Source organism: Saimiri boliviensis, chromosome 17, assembly GCF_048565385.1.
Source record: "Saimiri boliviensis isolate mSaiBol1 chromosome 17, mSaiBol1.pri, whole genome shotgun sequence".
Lineage (NCBI taxonomy): Eukaryota > Metazoa > Chordata > Mammalia > Primates > Cebidae > Saimiri > Saimiri boliviensis.
In genome coordinates, this window is record NC_133465.1 from 45415529 (window position 1) to 45429568 (window position 14040).

Below are 14040 nucleotides of genomic sequence, written 5' to 3' on the forward strand. Positions count from 1 at the left end.
CTTCAACATCCGGGATGATCTTTCCAAAATGTCAACGTGCCCTCTCCTCTGTGCTTCTACTCGGGCCTAAATACAACTTGCAGGGTCTGGCCTTGGACTGCTACTCCTGCCCATCTGGACAAACGGGATGGATGGCTCTCAAACCAGGCTTGCAGAACAGCCACCTGAGGGCTTGTCAATATCACACATTCCTGGGTCTTAGCCCCAGAGACTGAGATTCAGTGGCTGGAGAGGAGCCCAAGGATCTGTTTTTCACACAAGCTTAGGGAGGTGCGGAGGCAGGTGTGTCACAGGCCACATTTGCAGAAGCACAGCTCCCTCTCTTCACACCTTCCACAGCTGTCCAGCTTCACCTGCGTGGCCTCTGCTGCCTCCCTTCTCCTCCAACCCCGCTCCGTCTCTGCATGCTGCATTCCCTCCTGCCCGGAGTTCTGGTACTGGTTTCCTCCCTGGGGACTGTGGCCCCCTTCCCAATCCCCATCTTCGATTCCAACCTCCTTCCCATGTCAACCAGCTTCTCCTCTGCTCGGCTGTCACCTCCACAGAGAAGTCTTTCCTGACTCCCTATGTGAGTCACTCTCCCAGCATAGCTGTCACCTGCCATTTCTTATTTGTGTGATTCTGTGATTAACATCAGTCTCCCTGATTGGCTGTGTGAGGATGGGGTAAGGCCTGTTTTTGTTGCTTATCCCTGTGACCCCAGCACCAAACATGGGGCTGGCATGTGGTAGGTACTGAACAGATAGTTGAATAAATGAATGAGTGAATTGTCTACTCTGCCTTTGCACAAACTGCTCAGGAGAACTTGCCTCCTCCCCAACTTCTTTGCTTGGCTCACTCTTACCAGGTTTCTGAGGAAAACTTTGGAGAAAACTGAGGCAGGAGCCACTCCTCTGTCCTCACCCAGGATGGACCTCTTAACCCCCTAAAGATTGTGTTTTTTTTTTGTTGTTGTTATTTTTTTTGGAGATGGAGTCTCACTCTGTCACCCAGGCTGGAGTGCAGTGGCACGATCTCGCCTCACTGCAACCTCCGCCTCCCAGGTTCAAGCAATTCTCCTGCCTCAGCCTCCTGAGTACCTGGAACTACAGGTGCATGCCACCACGCCCTGCTAGTTTTTGTATTTTTAGTAGAGACGGGGTTTCGCCATGTTGGCCAGGAGAGTCTTGATCTCCTAATCTTGTGATCCACCCCCCCTCGGCCTCCCAAAGTGCTGGGATTACAGGCGTGAGCCACCGTGCCCGGCGCCCGGTGCCCGGCGCCCAGGGGATTGTTTGTTTTCCTGTCACCCACATCAAGCTGGTGGTGGCCGCAGCCTTTGATCTCTGCCTCCCAACCCCTCTCCCAAGTACCCTGTGTTTGCCTACTCCTGAGTGAGAGAGTCAAAGTGATCCCTCTAAGAGGAATCCCCAGGTGCCCAGGCCAGAGCTTTCTGCAGATCACTACGGCTCCTCCACTGTGCCACCCTGCCTAACTCCCTCGATTTTAAAGGGGAAGCTGAGACTCTGGACTTTGCTCAGAATTGTGGGGGGGCTGTACCCTGGGTGCCTCCGAGGGGCCAGGGTGCAGCCACCATGGAATGGGTGGCTGCAGGTAGGTAGAGAGGCTGGCCACGTTGCTGGGCAACCCCCTGGCTGGCATCCCTCCTTGGCAGGGTGCTTTTTGCTCCAGGGGGTGGGAACCAGAGCTGTAGATGGGCCCCCTGGCTTGGCCAATGATCAGACCAGGTTTGGGGAGGGTGTTGGGGAAGAGTGGACGGGGTGGTTCTTCTTAACTTGCAGCCCCCAGGCCCTCCCCCCTCCCTCCCAGGCGGTCGGGCCTCTTGATCTTCGCTCTTGGTGCTGTCTCTTTGATTGTCTTCCCCGCCTCTCCCAGGCACCTGCACCCTCCCTTGGCACCTGCTGCCAGGCTAGGAAGGGCAAAAACAATCCCAGCTGGCGTAGTGTCAGGGAGTCTCCTCCCTCCTCCCAGGCTTCCTCCTCCCAGGCGCCTCCCCCGACCCGCCCCCATCTACCCAAGATAATTTTAGTTTCCTTGGGCCTGGAATCTAGACACACAGGGCTCCCCCCGCCCCTGACTTCTCCATCCGAAGTCGGGACACCCTCCTGCCACCTGTAGAGTGGATCTGAAATAAAATCCAGGCATCTGGGGGTTCCTAGACAGAGCCAGACTTCAGACCGGGTGTCCTGGGACTCCTCCAGGTAAGGCGACCGAGATCGGTCTCAGAAGACAGCTTGCCCGGCAACCCCCAGCCGCATCAGGGCCCCAGGCTGTGCCCGTTTCCGGCTGAACTGGCCGGCGGCCCAGGTGGGCGGACTGGAGGCCACCTGGCTCTCCCCCTCCCCCCGCTCGGTGATGTCAGGCCCGGGGCGGGGGCCGAAGGGGGACAGGTAGTTAAGGGCCTGGCGTCTCCCTCCCTAAAGACGTGGTCCCAGCCGGGTGTCCTGACGCCTGGGGTTCAGGTAAGGACCCACGCGGGCATTCATCCTTTGGGGGCAGGCGCGGCCGGTCTGGGGGCCGGTAGGGAAAGGCTGCGTGTCCTGCTGGGTTGCTGGGCCTCCCACTTTTCTCTTTTCCGCCCATCTCCCATCCCGCCCCCTCCTCCCCGCCCGCCCGCTTTCGTGCCCATCCTGGTTTCCAGCCCTCCTCGTTCCCTCCCTGTACACCTCCCAGCAGCCAGCAGCTGAGAATGGGAAGGAAGACCTGATTCTCTCCTCCAACCTGGCTTTCCCGCTGAAACTAGCCCCTCCCCGCACGCCCGGAGAGAGCCGCCCTCACTGCCCGGCTCGCCCAGTTTACCCCAGTTTGGGTTTCCCCAAGTCTCTAAGACAGACGTCTCCTCGGGCTGGAGGGAGGGCCCCCTCCACTTTGGAGGGCACTGAAGGAGAGGGATCCTCTAAATTGTTGAGGCTCCATCTTTCCAGATTGTATTCGCTGCTCAGCAACACCGTCTCCGGCCCTCGGGTGGGAAAGTGCAGGCCGGGTGGGGCGGGGGACGGGGCCCCTCGTGGCTTCTGCATGAAGTGGGCAGGAAGGCTTCAGGGGTGGACGGGGGACTCTGCAGTGCGGTGGGGCCTGGGGAGAGCGGGGTGGGGGGTGGCAGATGGTCTCTTCTGCTTGATGAAGCTAGAGAGAGACCCTGGTTCCCAGTCTGGGTCTCCGTGGCAGACGGTGACAGAGAATCCACCTGCCGGCAAAGTGGGACCCCCCCCCCCACCCGCCAGCCGCATTGCCCCCCAGGAAGGCTCCTTGGGGTTCGCCGGTCTTGGACTCTGCTCTCTCCTCTCCTGCTATTCTGCTGGGTGCGGGGTGGGGGGACGTCCCGGAGGCGGGCAGCCTGTAATGATTAACCGCACAGACACTCCAGCATTCTTCCCGAATTCAACTTTAAAAGAGCTGCCCCGCCTTCTCCCATTGGGTGTTTTTCCTGAGAGAGTGGGCCGGGCCTCAGAGTCCTGGGTCCTCCCTTCTACTCGGAGTCATCCCGGGGTTTCTTAACCTTCTCACCTGGGCCCTGCACCCTAAAAGGTTATAAGCCTCTCCTGTGGGGGCGGGGCTGGAGTGCTGGGGGGCCCGGGGCTCTCCCTCCGCATCCAGGCCCCGGCCCTGGCCTCAGTGCCCCCAGCCCTTCCCCCTGCTCTGGGAAGCAGGGTTGTTTTCGGTTGGCCCTGAACACTGGGCCCCGCCACCCGCCCTTAGGGCCAGCCAGGTGGGGCGTGATTCAGGAAGTAAACAAGGAGGTTGGGAGGATGGGAACGTGGGTGGGGCTGGAGCCGCTAGGGGAGGAGACAGCCGGAAAGCCAAGGCCGGAGTGGCCTCCTTGAGGGGACATACTCATTTTGGGGGTCTGTTTTTCCAACCGAAGCTTTCCTGGGGCCTTAGTTTGAGCTGCCAGGCCCACAGCAAGGACCTCTTCCTCCTCCCTGCTCACGCCATTGGTCTTGACGGTCCCACTCGCCTCCAGCCTTAGAGGGGCTGAAAGACATGGTGGGGGATCTGAGGGTACTGCCCAGCCTTGGGCCGGCCCTCCCTGATCGCTGAGGCCAGGTGCTAATGTGATTCGAATCCACTTCTAAGCCCTTCCAAGCACTATCCTCCCGAATTCTCTCCTCCTCTCCCACCCCACTATTAGTCTGCGACTTCGTCGAAGGTGTGGCCCCCTGCAGCCTGAAATGAAATCATCAGAGCTGTTTGGAGAGGTCAGACAGGGGTGGGAGTGGGGGAGTGTGTTCTGGTGTTGAGGTGCTGGTCTCTTGCCAGCGGGTGGTGGGTGTGTTCTGCCCCTCCTGGCAGGACCCTGAGCCCCTCCCTGGCCTTTTGTCCTGTCTGGCATCTTGAGTGTTTCCCTTTCCGTGCCTGCTTTTATGCTACCCCTCTGGCTGGGACACCCAGGAGAATGTGTCAGGAGGAGCCTCATCCCCTAGGGGAATGCGGATGAGTCCCCTAGCAGCAGGGTGGGACCCGGTAGATCCCAGACACAGGGCAGGGGCTCTGAGCGATGCTTTGGGTCGGGAGGGGCACCGCTGGGATGCCAGCTTCTCTTGAATCCAGGCCGGGCATTGCCTCTTTCCCTCCCAGGGAGACTCCCTGGCCAGGTGGTGGTTTGGGACTGGGGGTGAGAGCAGATCGTGGGTCCCACCTGGCCTGGAGCTAGGCCAAGGGTAGGGAGGAGGAGGTGACGTCAGAGGAGCCTCAGGCCCCACATCCTCCTCCCCTGTCCTGTTCCCAGCCCCTTGCCTCCCCCATTTCTCTCCGGCTACCAGTGGGTTGGGGAGTTGGGGGGAGGGTAGAGGCAGGGCTGTTTTTGTTTCTCCTAAGCCAGGAAGTTGTGTGGTGAGTCAAGGTTGAATGGAGAGCCCTAGGCAGTGTCGTCCCGCCCGCCCTGACTCACCTGTCCCCCAAGTCCCCCAGTGCCCTCACTGAAGGGTCAGGTGCCTGCTCCATCCTGAGGGGTCAGTCCAGGTGCCCCAAGTGGCCTTATAGTACTGGCCCAGTGTTCCGAGAACAGGCTGGGGGCTGGGATTGCAGGTTCTCCCAGGTCTCAGCCCAGCGAGGGGGGTCCGCTGGGTTCCTGCGGAGGAGGGGCCAGCCCCATCTCCACCTCTAGGGCTTACCTTTGCCACCCTCCTGTCTTTACTAGTCCTGAGTGTCTGAGCAGCCCCTGTAGGTGATAAGACATGGGTGAGAGATTGGCCTTGGCTGGGGCTACCAGGTGCCCTCGGACAAGTGGGCAGATAAGACAGGTGCACAGTGATGGATGATGCGGCCCCACACAGTGCTGCGAGGGAGTCATTCAGTCTGAATGTGGAAAGCTAGGACGGTTTCTCTGAGGAAGTGGCTCTAGCACCGGGGCTTCAGGAAAGAGCTGGGCAGGAGGATGGCCTGGGAGGGCACACAGGTTTGTGGGCTGCTAGGGCCAGGTCCCCACCCCAGACCTGCTCTCGCCCTTGCTCTGCAGCTGAGCCAGCCCTCCGGCCTTCCTGGCTCCTATCCTTCCCCACCTCCTTTTCCTTCTGTATCACTCATCACTTGGGCAGGCCAAACTTTGCCAAGTACGAACAGGCTCTGGCAACTGGGTCTGGCAGCAAAGCGCTGGAAAAACCCGGGGCAGAGCCCGGCATAGTGAGTGGCCCACCCGTGGAGGCAAAGGAGTGGGTCTTAGTCTGTGGGTGGTGAAATCTGTTGTGACCACCAGGCTTGTGGTGGGTGGACCCTCAGCTCTTCCCGTGAACAACTTTGTGCTAAAGAAAGAGTACTGGGGCCCAGGCGTGGTGGCGTGTGCCTGTAATCCCAGATACTTGGGAGGCTGAGGCAGGAGAATCGCTTGAACCTGGGAGGCGGAGGTTTCACTCCACTCCAGCCTGGGTGACAGAGAGAGGTTCCGTCTCAAAAAAGGAGCCTGGGGCCGAGTGTGGTAGCTCATGCCTGTAATCGCAGTACTTTGGAAGGCCAAGGCAGGCAGATCAGGAGTTCGAGACCAGCCTGGTCAACATGGCGAAAGCCTGTCTCTACCAAAAATACAAAAATTAGCCGGACGTGGTGGCGCACACCAAGATGGAGCCACTGCAACGAACCAACCAAAGAAAACACAGAAACAGAAAGAGCACCAAGGGCACTGGACTTGGAGTCCAGACACCAGGTTCCACCCCGACTCACCCGTGACTGAGGGCAACGCTTCCTTCTCAGACACCCAGTGTCCCCTTTTGTAAAATGAGGCTCATTCTCTCCTACCCTAAGGGCTTCAGGGAAACTGCAGTTAGAGCAGTGCCGTGTTAGGTAAACTCTGAGGGGCACCCTAACCGCCGTGTGACGTCAGGAGGTCTGAATTCTCTCGTCCCCTCTCCCCAGGACAAGGCCACACAGCTGGTTCCCTTCAGCCCCTCTGCCTCAGACGCCATGGAGCTGGATCTGTCTCCACCTCATCTTGGTAGCTCTCCGGAAGACCTCTGCCCAGCCCCTGGGACCCCTCCTGGGAGTCCCCGGCCCCCTGAGGCCCCTGTGCCTGAGGAGGTAAAGAGGTCCCAGCCTCTCCTCATCCCAACCACCGGCAGGTATGATGGGACCTGCGGCTTGGGGGAGGTCCTTGCTGGATGACACACAGAGGCTTGCAGGCCATGCCTCCTACTCCCCACACCTCTCTCTCTTCTTTTTGCCCCAGGAGACTTCGAGAGGAGGAACGGCGGGCCACCTCCCTCCCCTCCATCCCCAACCCCTTCCCTGAGCTCTGCAGTCCTCCCCCACAGAGCCCCATTCTCGGGGGGCCCTCCAGTGTACGGGGGCTGCTCCCACGCGATGCCAGCTGCCCCCATGTGAGTTGTCCCTCAGAAGGCAAGGCAGGGATTGGGGAGTGTTCTGGGTCTGTGGGAGATACACAGCTGGTTCCCTGGAGGCGGGGACTCTTGGTCAGGTCCCTGAGGGTCTAGCAGGTGGGGAAAGGGAAGAAATCCCCCTTTGCTTCCCCTCAAGTCGTCTGCAATTCCTGGGGCACAGGTAGTAAAGGTGTACAGTGAGGATGGGGCCTGCAGGTCTGTGGAGGTGGCGGCGGGCGCCACGGCTCGCCACGTGTGTGAAATGCTGGTGCAGCGAACTCACGCCTTGAGTGACGAGACCTGGGGGCTGGTGGAGTGCCACCCCCACCTAGCACTGGGTGAGTCAGGTGTATGGAACCGCCTGGGCTGGGAGGCAATGCCTCGCATCTTGGGCTAGGCATGTGGCTCGTCCAGGAGATCTGGTTGATCTCCAGTAACCCCTGTTTTTTGCCCTTGACCCCAGAGCGGGGTTTAGAGGACCACGAGTCCGTGGTGGAAGTGCAGGCTGCCTGGCCCGTGGGCGGAGATAGCCGCTTCGTCTTCCGGAAAAACTTCGCCAAGTACGAACTGTTCAAGAGCTCCCCAGTGAGTGTGTTCGGGCTCTCTGGGCGCTGGGCCGCCCTGATCCTCAACCTGGACGCTGGAGCCCTAAGCCCTGCCCCTTTTCCACCCACAGCACTCCCTGTTCCCAGAAAAAATGGTCTCCAGCTGTCTCGATGCACACACTGGCGTATCCCATGAAGACCTCATCCAGGTGGGGGGACTCCCCCATTTCACATTTCACTGCATATTCACGGCTCCCCAAAACTGGCCAGTGCTTCTCTGCCCTTAAGTCCCGTGCCTCCTCTCTGTGGTAGAAAGAGCCCAGCCGCAGTCCTGTGTGACTGTGGACAGGTCATTTTTCCTGCCTGAGCATCAGTTTCTTCTGTTGAATGGGGGCGAGAAATGCATGTGGAGCATCTCTTCGTAAAAACCTGAGGGTGGGCTGGGCATGGTGGCTCACACCTGTAATCCCAGCACTTTGGGAGGTTAAGGTGGGAGGATTACTTGAGCCCAGGAGTTTGAAACCAGCCCGGGTAACATAGAGAGACATTGTCTCTACCAAAAAAAAAAAAAAAAAAAAAAGGGAAGAAGAAGCCGGGAATGGTGACATGAGCCTGTGGTCCCAGGTGCTTGAGAGGCTGAGGTGGGAGAATCAGTTGAGCTTGGGAGTTTGAGGCTGCGGTGAGCTGTGATGGTGCCACTGTACTAGAGTGAGACCCTGTCTCAAAAGAAAAAGATCTTGGTGGTAGAGGGGAAGGGAGGAGATCAGACCTCTCACTCGCCTCTGCTCTCTGGCTCAGAACTTCCTGAATGTCGGCAGCTTCCCTGAGATTCAGGGCTTTCTGCAGCTTCGGGGATCAGGACGGAAGCTTTGGAAACGCTTTTTCTGCTTCTTGCGCCGATCTGGCCTTTATTACTCCACCAAGGGCACCTCTAAGGTGAGGTCTTGAGGGTGCTAATCCCAACCCTTCCAGTCCCACCAGTCCCTGGTCCTTCTAGAAGTTGCCCCTTCTCTGCTGGAACCTCCGAGCCCTTCTCCCAGGCGCTCCCAGGCCAGCCACCTCCAGTTTACCACCTCTCCCCACCGCCTTGCCCAGTTTACTTGCCCAGGGAGGTAGCAGGAGAAAAGATGACCCCCGTTTAAGTCCTGACTCTACTTCTATTTGCTGTGTGACCCTGGACACTCCCCTGCCCCTCTCTGGTCCTAAATTCGCCCCACCTGGCTTGGGGAGGGGCAGTAAGAGGGGTTGGGATCCACCTGTACCAAGGCCTGCTCTCTCGTGCTACTCAGGATCCGAGGCACCTGCAGTACGTGGCAGACGTGAATGAGTCCAACGTGTATGTGGTGACTCAGGGCCGCAAGTTCTACGGGATGCCCACAGACTTCGGCTTCTGTGTCAAGGTGAAGACCTGGCCCGGCCTGGCCCTTGGGGGAAGCAGGAACTGCTCAGGCCTCTGGATCCTGCCTGGGGCTTCTGAGCCCCAATTCAGACACCCAGACTCCTCTCCCTGCACCCTGCCTTGCTGGAAACTCCTTGGATCCTGCTCTGCTCTGTGAAGCAGGGACAGACACATGATCCTACAGGCAGATACAGGACCAGCCAATTTCCTCTCCCTGCAGCCCAACAAGCTTCGAAATGGCCACAAGGGGCTTCGGATCTTCTGCAGTGAAGACGAGCAGAGCCGCACCTGCTGGCTGGCTGCCTTCCGCCTCTTCAAGGTGAGGCCCTGGGAGTGGCCTGGTGGGCTGGCCTGGCCAGGGGGACCCCCAGTTCTGCCCCCAGGAAGCCTCTGGAATGAGGAGGGCATCACAGCCTTGCTCTCTGATAACCCCCTGTCCAAGCCTGATATAGGAAGCGCCCATCCAAGGCAGACACACAGCTCTGCCCTGGGCAAGTCCTGTTCTGCGGGGGGGCGTCACAGCTGCGCCTCCCAACCTGAATCTCAGGCCCTTTTTCTCTCCCCACCCCAGTACGGGGCGCAGCTGTACAAGAATTACCAGCAGGCACAGTCTCGCCACCTGCGTCCCTCTTGTTTGGGCTCCCCACCGTTGGTGAGTGCGCACAAGGGGATGGGAGGGGGGGCACGCAGGCCTCGTCCCAGGGGTACCTGTATCCTGTCCTGACCTCTCCCCTCTCCTTCCCTCTTCAGAGAAGCGTCTCAGATAATACTCTGGTGGCCATGGACTTCTCTGGCCATGCTGGGCGCGTCATCGAGAACCCCCGGGAGGCTTTGAGTGTGGCCCTGGAGGAGGCCCAGGCCTGGAGGGTGAGGCCTGCGCCTGGCTGTGTGTTTGCGTGAGGGACCCGCTTTCTGGGCAGGATCCCTGAGATAGGGAGGAAGAGGGGGTGAGAGGGCCCCCAGCTGGGGAGAGGTGCTCTACCTCCCTGAGGTGCGGGATAATGCCCCCAAATGCACCTAACTCTCTTGTGTCTCCCACTGCTCCGCAGAAGAAGACAAACCACCGCCTCAGCCTGCCTACACCGGCCTCCGGCACCAGCCTCAGTGCAGGTGGGTGACAGCCCCAAGTCCCGGGTGGGGGCTGCCTCAACTTCTCTGAGCATTCCCGGGTGAGCAGGTGGTATAGGGGTCCCCTCCCCAAAGTGACCACCCATGTGCTTCCCCCACCGCAGCCATCCACCGCACCCAACTCTGGTTCCACGGGCGCATTTCCCGTGAGGAGAGCCAGCGGCTCATTGGACAGCAGGGCTTGGTAGACGGGTAAGGGGCAGGGCCGGGCAGCAGACCCAGGGATAAGACAGACCGGGATTCAGGTGGCAGCCAAGGGCCCTCGGGTAACGCTGCCCTCTCTCCTGTCTTCTGGCAGCCTGTTCCTGGTCCGGGAGAGTCAGCGGAACCCCCAGGGCTTTGTCCTCTCCTTGTGTCACCTGCAGAAAGTGAAGCATTATCTCATCCTGCCGGTGAGCATCCCCTCATCCCCCCCCCCCCGGAGTCCTGCAATGAGACCCGGGACTCCCAGCAACCTGTCCGCCTCACCAGGCCCTCCAGAGGCTCCCTGGCCCCCAGTGCATCTCCCTTTTCCCTGCACAAGAAGGGGAAGGCCGAGTGCCATGGCTCACACCTTTAATCCCAGCACTGTGGAAGGCCAAGGTGGAGGATGGTTTGAGCCCAGGAGTTCGAGACCAGCCTAGGCAACACAGGGAGACCCCCCATCTCTACAAATAATTTATAATTAGCCAGGCATGGTGGTGTGCACCTGTGATCCCAGCTACTCAGGAGGCTGAGATGGGAGCATTGCTCGAGCCCAGCAGGTCAAGGCTGCAATGAGAGCCATGATGGCACCATCACACTCCAGCCTGAATGACAGAGTGAGAAAACCCTGTCTCAAAACAAAAACAAAAACAAAAACAAAAACAGGCCGGTGTGGTGGCGCATGCCTGTAATCTCAGCACTTTGGGAGGCGGAGGCAGGCAGATCACAAGATTGGGAGATCGAGACCATCCTGGCCAACATGGTGAAACCCCACCTCTACTAAAAAAATACAAAAATGAGCTGGGCGTGGTGGTGCGAGCCTGTAGTCCTAGCTACTTGGGAGGCTGAGTCGGGAGAATCGCTTGAACCAAGGAGGCAGAGGTTGCAGTGAGCCGAGATTGCACCACTGCATCCCAGCCTGGGTGACAAAGCAAGACTCCTTCTCAAAAAAGGAAAAAGAAGGCCGGGCGCGGTGGCTCAAGCCTGTAATCCCAGCACTTTGGGAGGCCGAGGCGGGTGGATCACAAGGTCAAGAGATCGACACCATCCTGGTCAACATGGTGAAACCCCGTCTCTACGGAAAATACAAAAAATTAGCTGGGCATGGTGGTGCGTGCCTGTAATCCCAGCTACTCAGGAGGCTGAGGCAGGAGAATTGCCTGAACCCAGGGGGCGGAGGTTGCGGTGAGCCGAGATCGCGCCATTGCACTCCAGCCTGGGTAACAAGAGCGAAACTCCGCCTCAAAAAAAAAAAAAAGAAAAGAAAAAGAAAAAGAGAATAAAAGGGAATGGATGGGGCCCTGGCTATGGAGGGAGCTCCCGAAGCCCCGGGCCCCTCCCTGACCTCCCACCCCCTCTACTGTACCCCAGAGCGAGGAGGAAGGCCGCCTGTACTTCAGCATGGACGACGGCCAGACCCGCTTCACTGACCTGCTGCAGCTCGTGGAGTTCCACCAGCTGAACCGTGGCATCCTGCCGTGCCTGCTGCGCCACTGCTGCACGCGGGTGGCCCTCTGACCTGGCCACAGGCTGGCTCACGCCTCAGCCGCCTTCAGGCTGCCCACCACCCCTCCATGCATCTAGTGAACTCCGGGTGTGGCAGTTGGGGACGGGATGAGGAGCCAGAGGGTTCCCTCATTCCAGTTTTCTCCTCTGCTTCTTTGCCTCCCTCAGGTAGAAAACAGCACCCCCTCCAGTCCACTCTTGAACCCTCTCCTCAAGGGAAGGCCTGGGGTGGCCCCCTCCCCTTCTCCTAGCTCTTGGGGTGCTGCTGTAGGGCGGGGCATTATGGGAGAAGTGGTGCCAGCCCAGGTGGTCTCATGCCCCACACTTTGTAGAGACTGAGAGGCCAGTTGATCCGTTCTGTTTTATACTAGTAACAATAAAGATTATTTTTTGATATACCTATGAGTTGTGTCTGGCAAGGCCTGGCTGGCTGAAGTCAAGAAGGGGACCACAGCCAGGCGTGGTGACTCATGCCTGTAATCCCAGCACTTTGGGAGGCCAAGGTAGGAGAATCATTTGAATCTAAGAGTTAGAGACCAGCCTGGGCAACATGGCAAGACCTCGTCCCTACAAAAAATAAAAAATGAGCTGGGCATGGTGGTGTGCACCTGTAGTCCCAGCTACTCAGGAGGCTGAAGTGGGAGGATCCCTTGTCCCTTGAGCCTGGGATGTCAAGGCTGCAGTGAACTGAGATTGTGCTACTGCACTCAGCCTGGGTGACAGTGAGAACCTGCCTGGAAAAAAAAAGTGGGGGTGACCCAGGAAGGCGGGCGCCCATGGAGGCCTTGGTGAAAGTGTCAAATGGATCGAGGCCATGTTCCAGCCGGCCTGGATGTTCCCTGAGGGCAGGACTCGTCGTGGTTATCTGAGAGTCTCCAGTGCCCCCCATACAGCCTGGCACATGGTGGGTGCCCAGTCATTGCTAGTTAAGTAAGTGAATGCACAAGATACCATGATCCCAGAGAGCCTTTCTGACAGTCTAAGCTTAGAGAGGTAACTGGCAGGGCCCGGGAGTTGGAGATGAGTTGGATAGCATGCTTGTCCTCAGCTGGTCCTGGACTAGCTGGTGGGACGGTCGGCCCCAGCACGTACACAGCTATGCATCCAGCCCCACCACCGAGACACAGAACAGCTCCATCCCCCAACAAGTCCCTGTGCCCCCTACTGCCAGCCCCTCTCCCTCCTCCCCAACCTGAAACCTCTGTCCTAGTTCTGCCCCTTCCAGACAGCCATACAAATGGAGCCTGCTACCATTCAGCCCTCTGTGTCTGGCTTCCCTCTCCAACATGTCCTTCAACACGCAGAGTGATCATTCCCAAATAGAAATCCACCACTCCCTTGTGCCTCCAACGAAGCCCACACAGACAGTGTAGGGTCTGGCCTCTGCCCACTGCTCATGCCAGTCTGTTTTGTCTAAGAGGTTTTTTTTGTTTGTTTGTTTTGTTTTTTTTTGAGATGGAATCTCACTCTATTGCCCAAGGTGGAATGCAGTAGTGCAATCTCAGCTCACTACAACCTCCATCTCCTGGGTTCAAGCAGTTCTGCCTCAGCCTCCCAAGTAGCTGGGACCACAGGCGCTTGCCACCATGCCTGGCTAATTTTTTGTATTTTCAGTAGAGACAATGTTTCACCATGTTGGCCAGGCTGGTCTTGAACTCCTGACCTCAAGTGATCCACCCACCTTGGCCTCCCAAAGTGCTGGGATTACAGGCGTGAGCCACCCCGCCTGGTGTTGTCTAAGACTTTTTTAGTTTCAGCTCTTACCTGATGAGAACTCTTGAATAAATGTATGAGATTGTATCAGGTTGGCTGCACCTGAACTTGCTGCTCAGCTCAGGAGACAGACCCTCTCGCCAGACACATGAACCCCAACCAGTCATTGTTTTTGTGAAAACTCCAAACCTGAATCTGATTCCTTGGATTCAACAACGAGTTTACGGGAAATACAAGGGAAACAATGACAAAAATCCAGATTGGGAAATTCTATAGAACAGATAACCCAGTTTCTTCTTCAACAGCAACAAAATTACCAGAAAAGATGGGGAATCTCTAGATTTCAAGAAATTTAGACATATGTCAACCAAATGATGTGTTGACCTTTGATTCAAATCCAAACTAACTTAAAAAGCATTTATGAGCAATTGGGGGAAATTTGAATTCTGATGAGATAGATACTTGATGATATTGAAGGATTATGGTTAACTTTTTAAGGTGTAGTCATGGTATTGTGGTTATGGTTTTTTCTGAGTCTTTAAGAGATTCATTGTGAAGTATTTAAAGGTTAAATCACAAGTTGTCTCAGCTTTGTTTTTCTTTCTTTCTTTTTTTTTTTTTTTTTTTTTTTCAACTTTTATCTTAGATTCAGGCAGTACATGTGCAGGTTTATTTCCTGGGTATATTGAGTGATGCTGAAGCTTTGTTTTTAAAATAACCCAGCGGTGACTGGGCGCAGTGGCTCATGCCTGTAATC

General features: G+C 57.5%; 1 protein-coding gene across 3 annotated transcripts; it reads left to right on the top strand.

Moving 5' to 3' along the window:
- Window positions 1-2006: 2006 nt before the first annotated feature.
- GRB7 (growth factor receptor bound protein 7) lies at window positions 2007-12979 on the top strand. Of its 3 annotated transcripts, none has more exons than XM_010330693.3 (15): window positions 2007-2201; window positions 6349-6551; window positions 6659-6809; window positions 6991-7147; window positions 7273-7394; window positions 7486-7563; window positions 8153-8290; window positions 8644-8754; window positions 8974-9072; window positions 9325-9405; window positions 9504-9620; window positions 9803-9863; window positions 9986-10073; window positions 10180-10273; window positions 11436-12979. In XM_010330693.3, exons 2-15 carry the CDS (start codon window positions 6397-6399, stop codon window positions 11580-11582), a joined length of 1599 nt encoding a protein of 532 aa, XP_010328995.1. In that variant the 5' UTR covers window positions 2007-2201; window positions 6349-6396; the 3' UTR covers window positions 11583-12979. The 3 variants fall into 3 exon arrangements, with proteins under 3 accessions (XP_010328995.1, XP_074244798.1, XP_003942889.1); XM_003942840.4 differs by lacking the exon at window positions 2007-2201 and adding an exon at window positions 2244-2462; XM_074388697.1 differs by lacking the exons at window positions 2007-2201; window positions 9986-10073 and adding an exon at window positions 2242-2462 and having other exon boundaries at window positions 11436-11524.
- The last annotated feature ends 1061 nt before the right edge of the window (window positions 12980-14040 follow it).

What these genes read in the sequence shown, in the direction of transcription:
- GRB7 (XM_010330693.3), top strand. Translation starts at nt 6,397, where the DNA reads ATGGAGCTGGATCTGTCTCCACCTCATCTTGGTAGCTCTCCGGAAGAC. An exon ending in CCACCCCCACCTAGCACTGG is followed by an intron (nt 7,148 to 7,272) that starts GTGAGTCAGGTG and finishes CCTTGACCCCAG; the next exon opens with AGCGGGGTTTAGAGGACCAC. An exon ending in GTTTGGGCTCCCCACCGTTG is followed by an intron (nt 9,406 to 9,503) that starts GTGAGTGCGCAC and finishes TTCCCTCTTCAG; the next exon opens with AGAAGCGTCTCAGATAATAC.